The sequence below is a fragment of the Microcaecilia unicolor genome, chromosome 2 (genome assembly GCF_901765095.1).
Source record: "Microcaecilia unicolor chromosome 2, aMicUni1.1, whole genome shotgun sequence".
Classification (NCBI taxonomy): Eukaryota; Metazoa; Chordata; class Amphibia; order Gymnophiona; family Siphonopidae; genus Microcaecilia; species Microcaecilia unicolor.
Genome location: NC_044032.1, coordinates 461,066,508 through 461,081,570, shown reverse-complemented (window position 1 = coordinate 461,081,570; position 15,063 = coordinate 461,066,508). Strand labels below are relative to the sequence as shown.

General features: G+C 42.7%; 1 protein-coding gene across 2 annotated transcripts in view; it reads right to left on the bottom strand.

The window, feature by feature from the left end:
* CDC25B (cell division cycle 25B) overlaps positions 1-1,631 on the bottom strand; it is a 54,941-nt gene extending 53,310 nt beyond the window's left edge. Inside the window, exon 1 of one of the 2 annotated variants that reach the window (XM_030190983.1) lies at positions 855-1,631. In XM_030190983.1, coding sequence (XP_030046843.1) covers positions 855-1,039 — 185 coding nt within the window. In that variant the 5' untranslated portion in view covers positions 1,040-1,631. The remainder of the gene's footprint in view (positions 1-854) is intronic. The other variant, XM_030190982.1, reaches the window with a different exon arrangement.
* Positions 1,632-15,063: the final 13,432 nt, after the last annotated feature.

Here is a 15,063-nt window from a genome sequence, read left to right as displayed (position 1 = left end):
TAAACAGATGCCTCGCAGCGTGACCTACAGCCTGGTAACAAATCACATTAATTAAGAAGACGTCAGAAACATAAAGGGCTTTGGCATCTCTGGTAAAAGATGCAGCAGTTAATCCGATTGATCTGAAAATCTCTAAACTCGTTTCTGGAATTAGTTTTTTTGTGTGTGTGGACAAGGACATGTGGGCACAGCAGCATTTGTTCCCCAAGCCCCCAAGGTACTGGAGAGCTTAGGTCCCAGCCTGGAGACTCCCAGTGCAATCTGCTCTGCAGTACAATTGGGGCATAGCAGGGTTTAGACATCAGAGAAATCAGATAGTAATACATAATAATGAGATCGAGAAGCATGGCATCGTTCTTTGAGCCCTGAACAAGCCTGCAGATGTATTCGCCAACTGCAATCATATCACAGCATCCCTCCAAAAGTCATACAGCACGCCTCAAAGCCCACAATGGAAACGGAACCCAGCACGCAAAGCCCTCCAGCACGGGCCTAAATTTTCAAAACCAGAAATACCAATCTTCCATAAATAAAGAGTAACTCGGCAAAAAAAAAAAAAAAAACGCCCGATCTCTCTGATTACCATTTAGTTCATTTCTATGTTCGCCCACGCTCACCAGCCTCTGCTACTGTAAATAATGCAAAGCTATGGTCGGCTGCAGGAAATTCTAAGGCTCAGAGAATATCTTAACATATCCCTTAAAGGCACTGAGCTGGGTATATCATACAAAATATATGCTTTTTGATTTTGTTGCATAAAACACAAACATTTTAATTAAAAAAAAAAAGGTTCAAAAATGTGCTTCCAAAACAATAGGCCAGCGGATCAACATGTGCTAGTACATGAAACTTACCTGCCGAGGCCAGTGAGACTGTTCAGATTGAGGGTCAGATTGCTGACTGGTGACATGACCCCAGCCTGGGGGGAGAGAAGCCCCTTTCCCCCTGCGATGGAGGACAGGCCGGACAGCATGCTGGGCCTAGCCATGCTCCCGCTGCCGCAGGGGCTGAAATCGCTCAGGATCTCCTCCAAATCCATCCTGCAAAGCACCAAAAGCGACCCCGCGCTTCTTCGGACTCCCAGTGAGCACACGAAAGACGCTCGGGCTGGCTTACGAACACGTGCAACCCGAGAAACAAAAAAAAAGAAAAGAACGAAAGCAAGGGGGGGGGGGGGGGGGGGCAATGAAAAGTGCTGCTGGTCAGCAATTTAGCGGACAGGGTGGTCGTGCAGGCCTGGAGCACGGTAAAACCAAAGGGAATCCCAGGAAGATCCACAGAACCCACATGTGCCCAGCTGGCATCCAAGACCGCACAGACTCGAAGCTAATAGTGCATGCAGCGCCGAGCCATCATATTGCACAGAAAGTGTATCTGCTCTGCCCTCTCACAGCACAGCACACTGTAAAAAGAAAAAAAAAAGCTATAGCAGCTCACATGCAAGCAAAAGGAAGAAAAGAAAAGAAAAAAAAAGCGAAGCAAGCCCCCCGGCTCCTCTGGATTCCCTACATAAGCCTTGCTGCTTGTTGTAATAATGGCAGTGAGTGCAGGGGGGGAGGAGGAGGCTGCTGCTGGTCTTCTCGGTGCCTCTTTCTGCTTCCTCCGTCCTCCTCTCTTCTGGGCTTCCTTCTCTGCCTCAATGTATTTATATTCGAAAAATAACAGAGACGGGCGGCAAGCAAGCAGCCAATCAGCCGGAGCCGGGACGGGAGCCAGGAAGCGGCGGGGCACGGCTCGGCGGGAAGGAGGAGGGGGAGGGAGGGGTTGTTGTAGAGAGCCCGCCAGATGCTGTGTTGTTGTTGTGTGAGGAGAAAAAAAAAACCTGACAAAAAAACAGATCGTGCAAAAAGCTTTAGTAGGAGTGGCATATATTCATAAGCCCCCTGCTTTTTCCTCCCTCGGCCCTGTTGAGAGTCCCTGTGCTTTGACCCTTGTGCTGGGCAAATTCTGGCCCAAGAGTTTAGGAAAAGCGAAATTTAAAACTCTGATCTTTAAGGCCCTTAAAGGAAATGGCCCAGAGAACTTGAAGAACAGGAATCACCCTCTGCACACCTTTCTGTAAACACTAAGGTCCTCCCAAGGAGGATTCCTTTCCAAAAGACATGGCAGGGGGGATACCCGCCAGCGAGCCTTCTCAGAAATAGCCCGTATACTCTGAAGGCAAGATTGTCTCTACTTCAGCAAGCAAGCCAAAGCTTGGCCCTTCTCCCACACTGTTAATCGAAAACACACACACAAGGATTGATAACTGCTGCACACTATATAGCAGGATCCACTCCTACTCCAGCTAAGATAATATTCAAGGCAGCAGCATATTTCTTCTGACCTCATGTGCAACTTTCTTTAACTGAGTCCCTTTATTTTCTTACTCCTGTTACTCCATCTTATGTATTTATATGTTCCATCTTTGCTTACACCCTATACCAGTGATGGGCAACCTTTTGAGCTTGGTGTGTCAAAATTCACCAAAAAACCAAGCATAACTCGGGTGGTGTGTCACTTCAAGAAAAATCACTGCTACTAGGACCACCCCCGGGCCCCCCACTACCCGAGATCGCTGCCCACCCGAGGTCGCCGGGCCCCACCTCCACCCGCTACCGGGCCCGGAACTAACCTTAAAGCCTCCTTTCACGTTGCAGCAAGCAGCAGCAGGGCAGACCTCTCCTCCTTCCTTCTGTGCTCCGCCCTCGCGGACGTTACGTCAGGCGAGGTCAGGACACGGAAGGAAGGAGTGGCCTGCCCTGCTGCTGCTTGCTGCGACGTGAAAGGAGGCTTTAAGGTTAGTTTCCAGGAGAGAGGAGGGAGGGCGGACCACACTGCGGCGGCACCGTGTGTCATCGAAAATGGCTACACGTGTCAGTGCTGACACGCGTGTCATAGGTTTGCCATCAGGGCCCTATACTGTCGTAAAAAAATGGTTTATTGCATATTGTGTTGACATTGTAATGTAGGATACTGTGCCACTCTTTATATTATTATTTGAATATTTTTACTGCTGTAATTGCTTATGTTTGACTTATTCTTGCTGTACACTGCCTTGAGTGAATTCCTTCTCCTCCACTGACTCTCGTCCCAGGCTCCTCTCCTGCCTTTCTATAAACATATTTTTAAAGATGATTTCAATTGTAGCATTTTGGGGGAAGTAAATGGAAGTGCTAAGCATTTTTCCTTTCGCCTCTTCAAAAGTCCTTATAACCCCCCCCCCCCCCCCCCCCCCCCCGCAATTTCCAGCCACAGTTGTCAGGTCATTCTTTTCTCCCCAAATGTCCCTTCCAATATCCTTTATTTTAAAGGTCACAGTATGTTTGTTACTGGGTTGTGCTGCAGGATGAAAAAGGCTGTGCCTTGTTTTGATAGAAGCATAGGTGCCAGCTCTGTGGATGCGGTGGCTGCTTGAGCACCCCCAATAACATAGTAGATGATGGCAGAAAAAGACCCACACGGTCCATCTAGTCTGCCCAACAAGATAAACTCATATATGCTACTTCTTCTGTATACCTTACCTTGATTTGTATCTGCCATTATGGTTGCATTTTCAATATGGTAATACTAGGGCCCAGCTAAGGAACAGGTTATTTTGAGTTAGTCTTCACTGGATCAAACTTGCTTTCCTTGTGCCATCACTATCCAGCAGGTAGGCAGTGTCTTAAAAGGTGGAGGATAAAGGATTTTGTTTTTTAAATTTATATCACACATTATCCCAAGCAAAGTCGGGTTCAATGTGGCTTACATTTGAAAATACAGTGGCACAGAATAATATTGAGCAAACTCCACTGTATCTAATGACGGTTGGCTCCTATGGCGTGGGTGAAAATCTGTCACTGCCTGAACAACCTAAGATCTCTATAAAACCTCTATTTTGTATTCCAGGATAATTAAAAAAAAATAAGGCCTGTGGTGCCTTCAGGCCTAGGCTGAGAGGAAGAATGGAAATCTACTAATGTGCATCCTCCTTTGCAAATCAAAGAACAACTGGCAAGGGTTCTGTGCTACATGAGCTTAGGAATCTACTACTACTACTACTTAGCATTTCTATAGCGCTGCCAGGGTTACGCAGCGCTGTACAAGTTTAAACATGGGGAAGGACAGTCCCTGCTCAAGAGAGCTTACAATCTAAAGGTAAAAACTATGTAGTCAGTGTAGGTATCAGGAATGGGAAGGTGGTTAGGCACCAAAAGCAAGGGAGAAGAGATGGGCCTTGAGTAAGGACTTGAAAATGGGCAGCGAGGGCGCATGGCGTATGGGCTCAGGAAGTCTGTTCCAGGCATAAGGTGATGCGAGGCAGAAGGGGCGGAGTCTGGAGTTAGCGGTGGTGGAGAAGTGTACAGAAAGGAGTGATTTGTCCTGAGAGCGGAGGTTACGGGTGGGAACATATGGGGAGAGGAGGGTAGAGAGGTAATGGGGGGCTGCAGATTGAGTGCACTTGAAGGTCAATAGGAGAAGCTTGAACTGTATACGGTAGCGGATCGGGAGCCAGTGAAGCGACTTGAGGAGAGGGGTGATATGAGAGTATCGGTTCACGCAGTAGATAAGACGTGCGGCGGAATTTTGGACAGATTGAAGGGGGGATAGGTGGCTAAGCGGGAGGCCAGCGAGGAGAAGGTTGCAATAGTCAAGACGAGAGGTAACGAGCGAGTGGACGAGGGTTCGGGTGGTCTGTTCAGAGAGGAATGGGCGAATTTTGCTAATATTATAGAGGAAGAAGCGACAGGTCTTAGCTGTCTGCTGGATATGGGCAGAGAAGGAGAGGGAGGAGTCAAAAATGACTCCGAGATTGCGAGCTGAAGAGACGGGGGAATCTAGGGGGCCAATGCTCAGAACTTAACGCTGGTGTTAATCTGCCCAGAATGCTTAAAGGGCTTTAGTGTGGGAAACAACTGTGCATCAAAGATGTCTGCAAATTATATTTAAATGTAGTCAAATGGATGTTCATGGGGTCATCTGCCATGCCCTCCCAATGCTCAGAGAACAGCGCACAAACAAACCCTGCTCTTAGCTAGCATTGGGGGTTTTGAAAAGAGGATTTCTTATGATTTTGTGTTTAAAATCTGCCAGTTTTGATTTGTTTTGGAAGTGGAAGGAAGCCTGCGCAAGCCTCTAAGCGCCGATACTGAGAAAGAAATGCGTGTTAGTCCAAATAAACCTGAAGTAAAAGCAAACATTGGCTCCTGTTTTCTGCGCTTAAATTTAAGCCTTTGAAGTGAACAAAAAAATTGAAAAGCTGATATATAAAGACACAGAAGAATGATGCTGATATGTGCTTCACTTCAGGGTTTGCCTGGGCATGTGCATAAGAGCTGCACTTTACTGCAAAACTCTTGTGTACGTGCGCCAGGCACATTCCTCCCCCTTATTTTCGATCTCACAGCGTGTATGTAATGTGAATGCAATAAGCTTTGAACACTGGAGAGCTATTTTTCTGCACTGTTTCTGCAGTATGGGGCGGGTACTGTTCACTTTGGCATCAGAGCTTTGAGCATTGGCTCCCAGGATTGAAGTTCACAGGTAAGAAGAAAAAAGAAAATGGAACACCTTTAGTTAATTTACAAAATTCCCAAACCTATTTTAATTGTAACCTGCTTTCGGGAACACAACCCAGGCTGCTAAGTTATTTATATGTTACTGATGCAAAGGAGAGATGTACTGGCATAGGAGTCAGCTTTTCCAAAGTGATTGGGTGTGCTGAACTCAGTTCATATTACCTGTGCTTGGACAAGTACCACAGCACTCACAGAAAATGAGCACTAGCAGGAGAATTCACTGGTCTGCCCAGACAGTTCTCTAAATATTTTGTTCTAGTTCTCATGTTTTTCGCATGTTTTTCAGAACCCCTCAGGATGAAGATAGACATAACATTGAATGGTTGTTTTTTCCTTTGTTTTTATTTCATGTTGTTGTTTTTTTAAATTATCATTATTTATTAACTTACTTTGTATGCTAATGCCAGTTGGGAGGAAGGGGCAAAATGGATCATTTGCCCACCCTCCTGGGTTGCAATTAATAAGGGCCTCTTTTACCAAGTCTCCCGGTTCGGTAATGGCAACAAAACCAATTCAATTTGAATGGGCTCCGTCGGCATTGCTATGAGGGAACCGCTAACAAACCGCTAACAAAGAACGGATCATCTTCAAAATCTGCACCTTAGTCCACAAAATCATATACAGCGTAGTCCCAGAATACATGACAGGCCTCATAGACTTACCAATAAGAAACAAATTCAGATCATCAAGATCCTACCTAAACCTACACTACCCAAATTGCAAAGGACTGAAATACAAAACAACTTACGCATCCGGCTTCTCCTACATAAGCGTACAACTATGGAATGGGCTCCCAAAAGCTGTGAAAACAATCCACGACCACTTGAACTTCAGGAAATCACTAAAAACCAACCTCTTCAAAAAGGCCTACCCCAACGACCCCACGTAACCCTCTTCACCTACCAACACAGCATGACTATGATCGAACAGGACAACACGCAATCTTCATCCATTCCGACCCTCCACTTATACCTCATACCTCATACGATCACTATACAACTTTGTATTTGTTATCCACTGACTGGGCAAACGCCTCTGATGGTACTATGTAAGCCACATTGAGCCTGCAAATAGGTGGGAAAATGTGGGGTACAAATGCAACAAATAAATAAATAAATAACACGACTTGATAAAAGAGACCCAAAGGGGTCCTTTTACTAAGGCATGGTAACGGATTTAGCATATATTAAGTGCCATGCAGCCCATAGAGTTAAATGAGCTGTGCAACATTTAGTGCACAATCCGTTAGTGAGCCTTAGTAAAAGGACCTCCTAATTGATTTTGTACCCATTTCTTTCTGATTTTCATTTTGTATATCCTTTTTATTTTGTGCCCCTTCCCCCTGAAACATCTTCCTACAGGCACCCTTGACAAGCTGCGCACTTGTACTAACTGGCAGTGCAGTGTCTTGTGACCTGCCGCTTCTTCCTCTTTAACATCAGCAAAATTCGCCCTTTCCTCTCTGAACACACCACCCGAACTCTCGTCCATGCTCTCATTACCTCTCACCTTGACTACTGCAACTTACTCCTCACCGGCCTCCCACTTAGCCATCTATCCCCCCTTCAATCTGTTCAGAACTCTGCGGCACGTCTCATATTCCGCCAGAACCGATATACTCATATCACCCCTCTCCTCAGGTCACTTCACTGGCTTCCAATCAGATACCGCATTCAATTCAAGCTTCTCTTTCTTACCTACAAATGCATTCAGTCTGCTGCCCCTCACTACCTCTCTACCCTCATCTCCCCTTATGTTCCCGCCCGTAACCTCCGTTCACAGGACAAATCCCTCCTCTCTGTACCCTTCTCCAACACCGCCAACTCCAGGCTCTGCTCATTCTGCCTCGCCTCACCCTATGCTTGGAACAACCTTCCTGAGCCCTTACGCCAAGCCCCCTCCCTGCCCATCTTCAAGTCTTTGCTTAAAACCCACCTCTTCAATGCTGCATTCGGCACCTAACTCTTACCCTTCAGTAAATGCAGACTGCCCCAATTTGACCGCCCCTATCGGACTGTCCATTCACTTGTCTCTTAGATTGTAAGTTCCTTGAGCAGGGACCGTCCCTCTATGTTAAATTGTACAGCGCTACGTAACCCTAGTAGCGCTTTAGAAATGTTAAGTAGTAGTAGTGTGTGAAAGTGTTGCTCTAGGCTCCATGGGTTAGAGATTTTTACATACTTCCTTTCATACAGAGAGGAAATACAGAATTAAAAATTGTCATCTTATTCCTAGGTCTTCTTTTTTACATTTCTTTCCAAGATATTTGTATTAGTTATTTTAATTTTAAAAAAACCTGATATCTCTTCCATTGGCTTTATGTTTTGGAAGTCACTTTTCTTCTGCCTGTCCTGTATTAAGCCATCTGTATCCAATAATCCAATCAATAAACAGAAATAAAACAAACAAAAACAAAATGACACCTTTTTTATTGGACTAAATACATTTAGAACTAGATTCTATATATGGCGCCTAAACAGTGCTGAATAAAGCATCATTCTATAAGCTGCACATAGAATACCACTTACGCCTGGGACTCATACCTAACTTTAGGTGCAGTCATTTGCAAATGTATGCAGCTAAATTAGGCGCATATCCCCGTTATTCTAAATGCTAGGAACACCTCTGTTCCGCCCATGATCTCCCATTTCCATGTCCCTTTTTTTTTAACTCATACATAAAATGTAGGTGTGGATCCCGTGCCTAAATTAGTGTCAATAATTGTTAAAATTCCAATTATTGGCACTGTCTCTTTATTCAATTAAATTAGACATGCAAATTAGACATGCACCCAAATTTGTGTACACAATTTTTGGTGACTTTTATAGAATTAGGGGATATATGACTTGTGTGCTAAAATTACAGAATACTGCTCAGCATGCACCTAGCAGTTATGCATGTGAATGTTACTTCCATGTACATAAGTGCTAGTATTCTATAATTTTAGTGTGCAAATGATATTTCTGAGGTGCTAAGGTTAGTGTGAAAATGTATTGTTAGTCCAATAAAAAGGTATCTCCTTTATTTTATTTCTATTTATTACTTCAAGGAAGACTAACATTACAACTACACTACTGTATCCAGTAACACTAGGGCTCATTAATGCTGATCAGCACAGCCGCCCTCGCTGCATTTCCATACATTGTAGGTGTGGTGACAAAGCCAGGGGGCATATTCAACATTCCAGGGCTACTGATTCATAAATGAAAAGCTAATCAGTTATAACAATAATAAGAAAAGAAGTTAACTTGATAGCATTGTTAAAGTACTGTAGTGCCACTACATCAGGCTTTGGGGGGGAGGGGGAAGGGAGAGGGTTATGCATGCTAGAAGGCAAGCCGCTAGCAATACCTAATTGCCTGATCCGAGCTAAACCATGTTTCTGATGAATATTAATACATTTGCTTTTCAGAATGTTTTTCCTGTATTAACTGCCTGTGGCAAAACTCTTTTCAGCACATTGGCCAGCATATCTAAAGCTCTGCCAAAGTGCCAAGACAATATGGCCTGCAGCTTGTTTGCTGAGCCTTCCTTGTTTGCTAAAGCAGCACTGGGAATATTAAAGTGGGGATGATAAAATAAGGGTTCTGAACAAGTGAGTAAGGATTAGGAGTTACACTTTTATTTAAATAAAAAAGAATGTATTATGGCAAAACTAAAGAAGCATTTTGCTCTTGCTGGGCTTTTCGTGGTCTTATTAATTTTGCAAGAAGATGTTGGGGAGGGAGGAAGAAGAGGAATGCTGGCTGGAGGTAAGTGGAGGAATGGGGGGAGAGCCCATGCCTTGCAGCAAGTGTCATAGCAAAGTCGCTGTAGCTATGAGGTGTAAAGTCTGTAACAATGAACTGTGAAACGTGTGTGAATGTGAGAGCACGTTAACACTTCTCCCTTTGGTTTAGTCCAGGGAACAGTCTGTTTTATCACTTCTGATGTGGCCGGAATGCAAATTATGGGAAGATTAAGGCACCGTCATTAGCATTGAATAGGGTAATCAACTTGTGAGGCCGATCCAGGCAGAGAAGCATCAATCATTTTAGTATTTTGATGTTTCTGTTGTAGCTGGTTTAATATATGTAATTAAAAAATTTTAAAAATAGAGGTTAATAAACATAAACAAGAAAATACATTTTAATACATTTAGTAGTAGCTCCTGGAAGCTAATTAAAAAAATGTATTTAGATCGGGAGTTTCCAAACCAGCTCTGGAGATATTTGTAGGATATGTTCTTATAAAGAAAAAAGAAAGAAAAAAAAAAAAAGATAAACAGAGCCTACATATTATATATCCTGGTCTCCTCCATCAGTATATCTTTATCTCCCCTTCAGGCTGAATATCGAAAGCCATTAAGAAGAAATAGGTTTTAAATTTCTTTAAACTCATTTCTCCATGAATTACCTTTGGAAGATTATTCCACAGTAGAGGAGCCAACCATAAAAATACACAGGAACAAGTAAACTCCCAGCAAATCATTCACTGTGGAGTTCATAAAATAAGTGACTGTGAGATCCACCAGACTTGTTTGGGAAGCTCTGATTTAGACCATTAAAATGGTATTATTATTATTATTATTATTATTATATTTGTCAGCCTTTGTGTTCAAGTGGACTAACACAGCAACAAGCGCACTACTTTAGCCACAAAAGGAAAGTATGGTGAGCATTACATTTGAGAGACTGAGATCATGCTCCACATGCTCTTGCTTAGAAGTGAGATTCATTCCTGTCATTGTATGGGCAAAACCAACCCATATGGAGAAATTGTCCCCAGAAAGGAAAATAAAAAGGGGGAGAGGGATCCATAAAGAAATAACATTCACAAAAATATCTGGATATAGAGTCTTATTTTTTTTCATGAATTTTCTCCTTTAAGAAAAAAATACAACTAAAACTATCTGATATTAGCAAAAGTATTGCACAGCATGAAACCAGTTCTCACTGACTGCTCACAGCCTCCAGTACTTTAGTTAAAATTGTCTTAACTATGCACAACAGACATAGATCTCTAAACCAAGAACTAAACTAGTTCTTGATCCCATCTCTAAACCAAGAACGTAGATGGGATCAAGAACTAGTTTAGTGTCTCATATTTTCAAAGGCACCAAAGCACATTTAGAGGGTCATTTATGAATGGCTGCTGTGCGCTGTCTGATTAAATGGACCCTACAGCAGACTGTGCTGTTATTAAATGACCCTCTTGGAGGTCGGGATAAGGTAGTATTTTTGAAACATGGTTTTGCTTGGTCATGCCAAGCTACTTTTCAGTCCACTACTAGAATTATTCTCTAAAGTGGGTGGTTGCATTGACATGCTAATTACATGCATAAATGATTAGACTAATGGCTTATGTGTGTTTGTATGGACAGATATGTGTAAATGCCCAAATTCCTTCTAACAACTATTCTGTAAATATGTGTGAATCTTACAAAGCGTGTATTTGACAGATGGGCATACACATAGTCAGAATATGAGTGGAGTGTGACTCACATGCCTAACTTATAGAAAACTGTAAGTTACACACATATCTCTGGTATTTAGGTTCAAGCACATATGCCAGCTCTATATCACTTGTTACACATATATTCGGTAGGAAAGTAGGTGCCTACTTTCTCTGCTGCAGGCTAGATTCTATATATCATGCCTAAAAGATTGGCACTGAAAAAATACGCCTAGGCTTATTTTATAAACCTCACCTAAATCTAGTTGTAGTTTGTAGAATATGCCCAACGCCTGCTTTCTGCAACTATATTTGGTCATGGTCATTTACACCTGGTGTAAATGCCGATGCCTAAATTACGCGCAGAACGGGCATATTCCGTAAAAGTGCACAAAAATTCTAAGAATGTCCACGACCCGTCCATGACTACGCCCCTTTTCAGATCCTCATCTTAGAATTTACTCACAGCACTTTATAGAATATTATTATTATTATTTGTTACATTTGTATCTCACATTTCCCCACCTTTTTGCAGGCTCAATGTGCTTACAAAGCACTGTAAACGGCATTAGCCAATTCCAGTATGAACAAATACAGGTTAGAACAATACAAGGTGAAATTGTGGTAGAATGGGTTGCTGCATGTATGGTATGCTTAGACATTTGTTCCTGTAAACTCTAATTAATGCCAATTAGTGTCAATAATTGCTTGTTAAGTTCAATTATCGACTCTGATTGGCTTGTTAAATTAATTAAGTGGTGCACACAACTCAAGCAGTACTATATAGAATCTGAGTGTGCGTGTCTAAATATGTGCCATACACCTGGATCACGAGGGAGGAGGGACAGGGGAGAAGGGGGAATGCACCACCTGTAAAAAAAAAAATTTCAGCACCCCCAATCATTTTGAAAAGTTGGCTCCTATGAGTAACATAGTAGATGACAGCAGAAAAAGACCTGCATGGTCCATCCAGTCTGCCCAAATAATAGTAATAGTAGTAGTAGCAGTAATCTTTGGGATTCCGCAATCTTGCTACTCTTTAGGATTCCACATGGAATCTTGCTTCTCTTTGGGATTATCCCTTATTTGTCCTGTTTGTCTGTCTTGATTAGATTGTAAGCTCTCTTGAGCAGGGACTGTCTCTTCATGTTCAAGCGTACAACACTGCGTATATCTAGTAGCGCTATAGAAATGATAAGTAGTTGTTGTAGTAGTAGTATTGCTGTGTGCTGCCCGATTACCACAGTAGTGAGGGCGCCCTTACTGCCAAGTAAATAGATGGTGGTAAGGGCTCCTGTGGCAATACCATCGCTAATTGGTAAATTTTAGTTCTTGGCCACTAATGGGGGATATAGCAAATGTGGCCATTTTACTGCCACACTAAAAGTGGCCGCATCACGTGGTAAACCCATGTTCTGACAGCAGTGTCAGCCACTTTTTAGTGTGGCTTAGTAAAAGTGCCCCTTTTACTTATCTAAAAATCTTTTATCAGAAAACTCCCATTAACCAGAGATTCCATTATCCTGACTATTCTATATAAAGGGTAATCTACCGTATTTCCTAGAATATTTTAGATAAAACTGGTAAATATCATTCTGATATCCCTTCCATGTTTAATTCTCCTATATTATCTAAGTACAAGGAAACCTTGCAAATGCATAACTTTTATGCAAAAAAAAAAAATCTTTATTTTTTAAATGAATAATGTCTGTGTTGAGGAAGACACAAACCTGACCCAGTAGTAAAAATGAGACATTTTTATTACACAGTCCAAGAAGCATGCAAAATCCACGCAAAAAATAAGTATGCAAAATCCACATAACATTGACAATAATATCAATATTCTGCATATCTCTGAGATTAAGCAGCCTGGAATCTTGCTACGTTTTTGGGATCCTGCCAGGTACTTGTCACCTGGATTGGCCACTATTGGAAACCCAACATGGGACAATCCTCTTCTGAGGATTCTTTAATGAACTGACACTGCTGGATAAAGTATTGATGACATCAGTTCCAGAAAGAGTTATCCTGAAATTTGCATTCTCTGGCTTGTCAGTTGCTTAACCAGAGATATTTTGTACTAGTTGGAAATCATGCATATTCAGCCCAGAACAGCTGGTCTTCTGCATATTTTAAGGGGGTTCTCTAGGACTTCCTGTGGTGAAGTGAACAAGGTGTAAATGAGAGGGAATCTTTTTAACAGGGGCCTCTATAAGAGGCTTCTGAAAAATGACAGGAAATGTTCAAATGGCAAAGGATTGATCAGCAAGTAGACATTAACCTATTGTTGCAAATTTCAGGTGACTTATGTGATGTAGATACATTTTCTAAAGGTATAAGTGGTGTTAACTTTATTCACCTACAATGAATTTCTCTGAAAAGTGGACTGTTTATCACTATCTACTATCAGGCTGTAGTTTAAATTGGATTGCAAATAATCAGCTGTCTAATCTAGGTTTTTCAGCTTCACACAGTGAAACCTTCAATCTTGTGCAACCTATTGTATCTTTCTTGAAGAACCCCAACAATTTTTGCAGCTTTGCTAATATAAATCTTTTAACAACTGCATTTGTTTTTCTAGTTAGTGTTTAACATAATATCCTCCTGATTCTTTAACTGGGCGCCTGCATTTACACACTCCTTTTGCACTCACAGGCCCTGATACTCGGAAGTAAACGCAGGTGCTAGAGGCCATTAGTGCTGGACTAGCGCCTGTGTTTGCCAGCACACCACGCTCAAAGGCCCCACTGCGGGGAATAATGAGCATGCCAAGGGATAGTGCAAGTTGCATTCAAATCATATTTAATGAGGGCATTCCCTATTCCCCCTCATGCTTGAAAAGCAACTCAGTAAACTAGGGCGTCCATACCGCAGGAAACTCTACAAAAGCTCGGAGCTGGCGCAAGGGTTTCTGAAGACGCAGCAAAGCCTCAGCAGCAGGAAGGAGGGTGACCATCCTTAGATCACCACCATGCTCGTTGGATACATACAATGAAGGCGGATTTGGTTTTGTGCAGTTCAGGACCCTTGAGGTCACGGCTCAGACAGGGATTTGCTTCTCCCTGGTCCTTCCCCTCAGAATGCCTCTCATTTGAAATGTTGAGTTGGAATTGGGGCTTCTAGGACTGCGATAGGTATTTTTCCCTTTCTGATTGGAATGAAGTTCTTGTTTTACATATATGATCTGTTGATGAATCCCATAACCAGAAGGGAAATAGCAACTTTGCCAATAATAACCGACTCACCAAACCCTGCAGGAAGGAGCTGTTCAGTAGAGCACAAGAAGAACTCACAGATCTTGTGTGTAAATATGCTGGGCACGTCCCGCCTCCTTACTTCCCAATGCTGAGCACTAAAAGAATGCATAAAATTTGCATGCAATTAGTGTTGAGCATTGGGAAGTTCTTTTGCAGTGCTGTTTGGGCAACATTCTCCGCTCTGTTTTGTACAGCGCCAGAGTTTTGAGCGTTGGGGGGGGCCTCACAGAATGCTAACACTTTTGCAGTGAATTGTGCACTTACACACGTAACTGCTAGCAGGGTGCCTGCACTGTTCTGTAAGGGCGTGCGTAAGTGGCATCATGCATAAATGCAAGGGGGGGCGTTCACATGGGTGGAGCATGGATGGGGATCCCGCTTATGCACATTAGGCTTGCCCATGCCGCATTTACACAAACACAGTTACTCCAGGTCTATGGCTGTTGTAACTGTGGCTTGTAAAAGTAAGGCGCACTGATGACAGGTTATGCTAGCATTCTATAATGGAATCTGGACACACTGATGCTGTTATAGAATAGGCTGTCACTGAGCAACATTGAGTTATCTAAACCAGTGTTTCCTAAGTCTGGTCCTAGAGTACCCAATTGCCAGTCAGGTTTTCAGGATATCCACAATGAATATGCATGAAAGAGATTTGCATATAATGGAGGCAGTGTATGCAAATCAAGTTCATGCATATTCATTGTGGATATCCTGAAAACCTTACCAGCAATGGGTACTCCAGGACTGGACCTGGGAATCAGTGGTCTAAAGGAAGGCACCCAGTTATAGAATGACCTCTTATGTGCACTGTGCAGACAAATATCATGAGT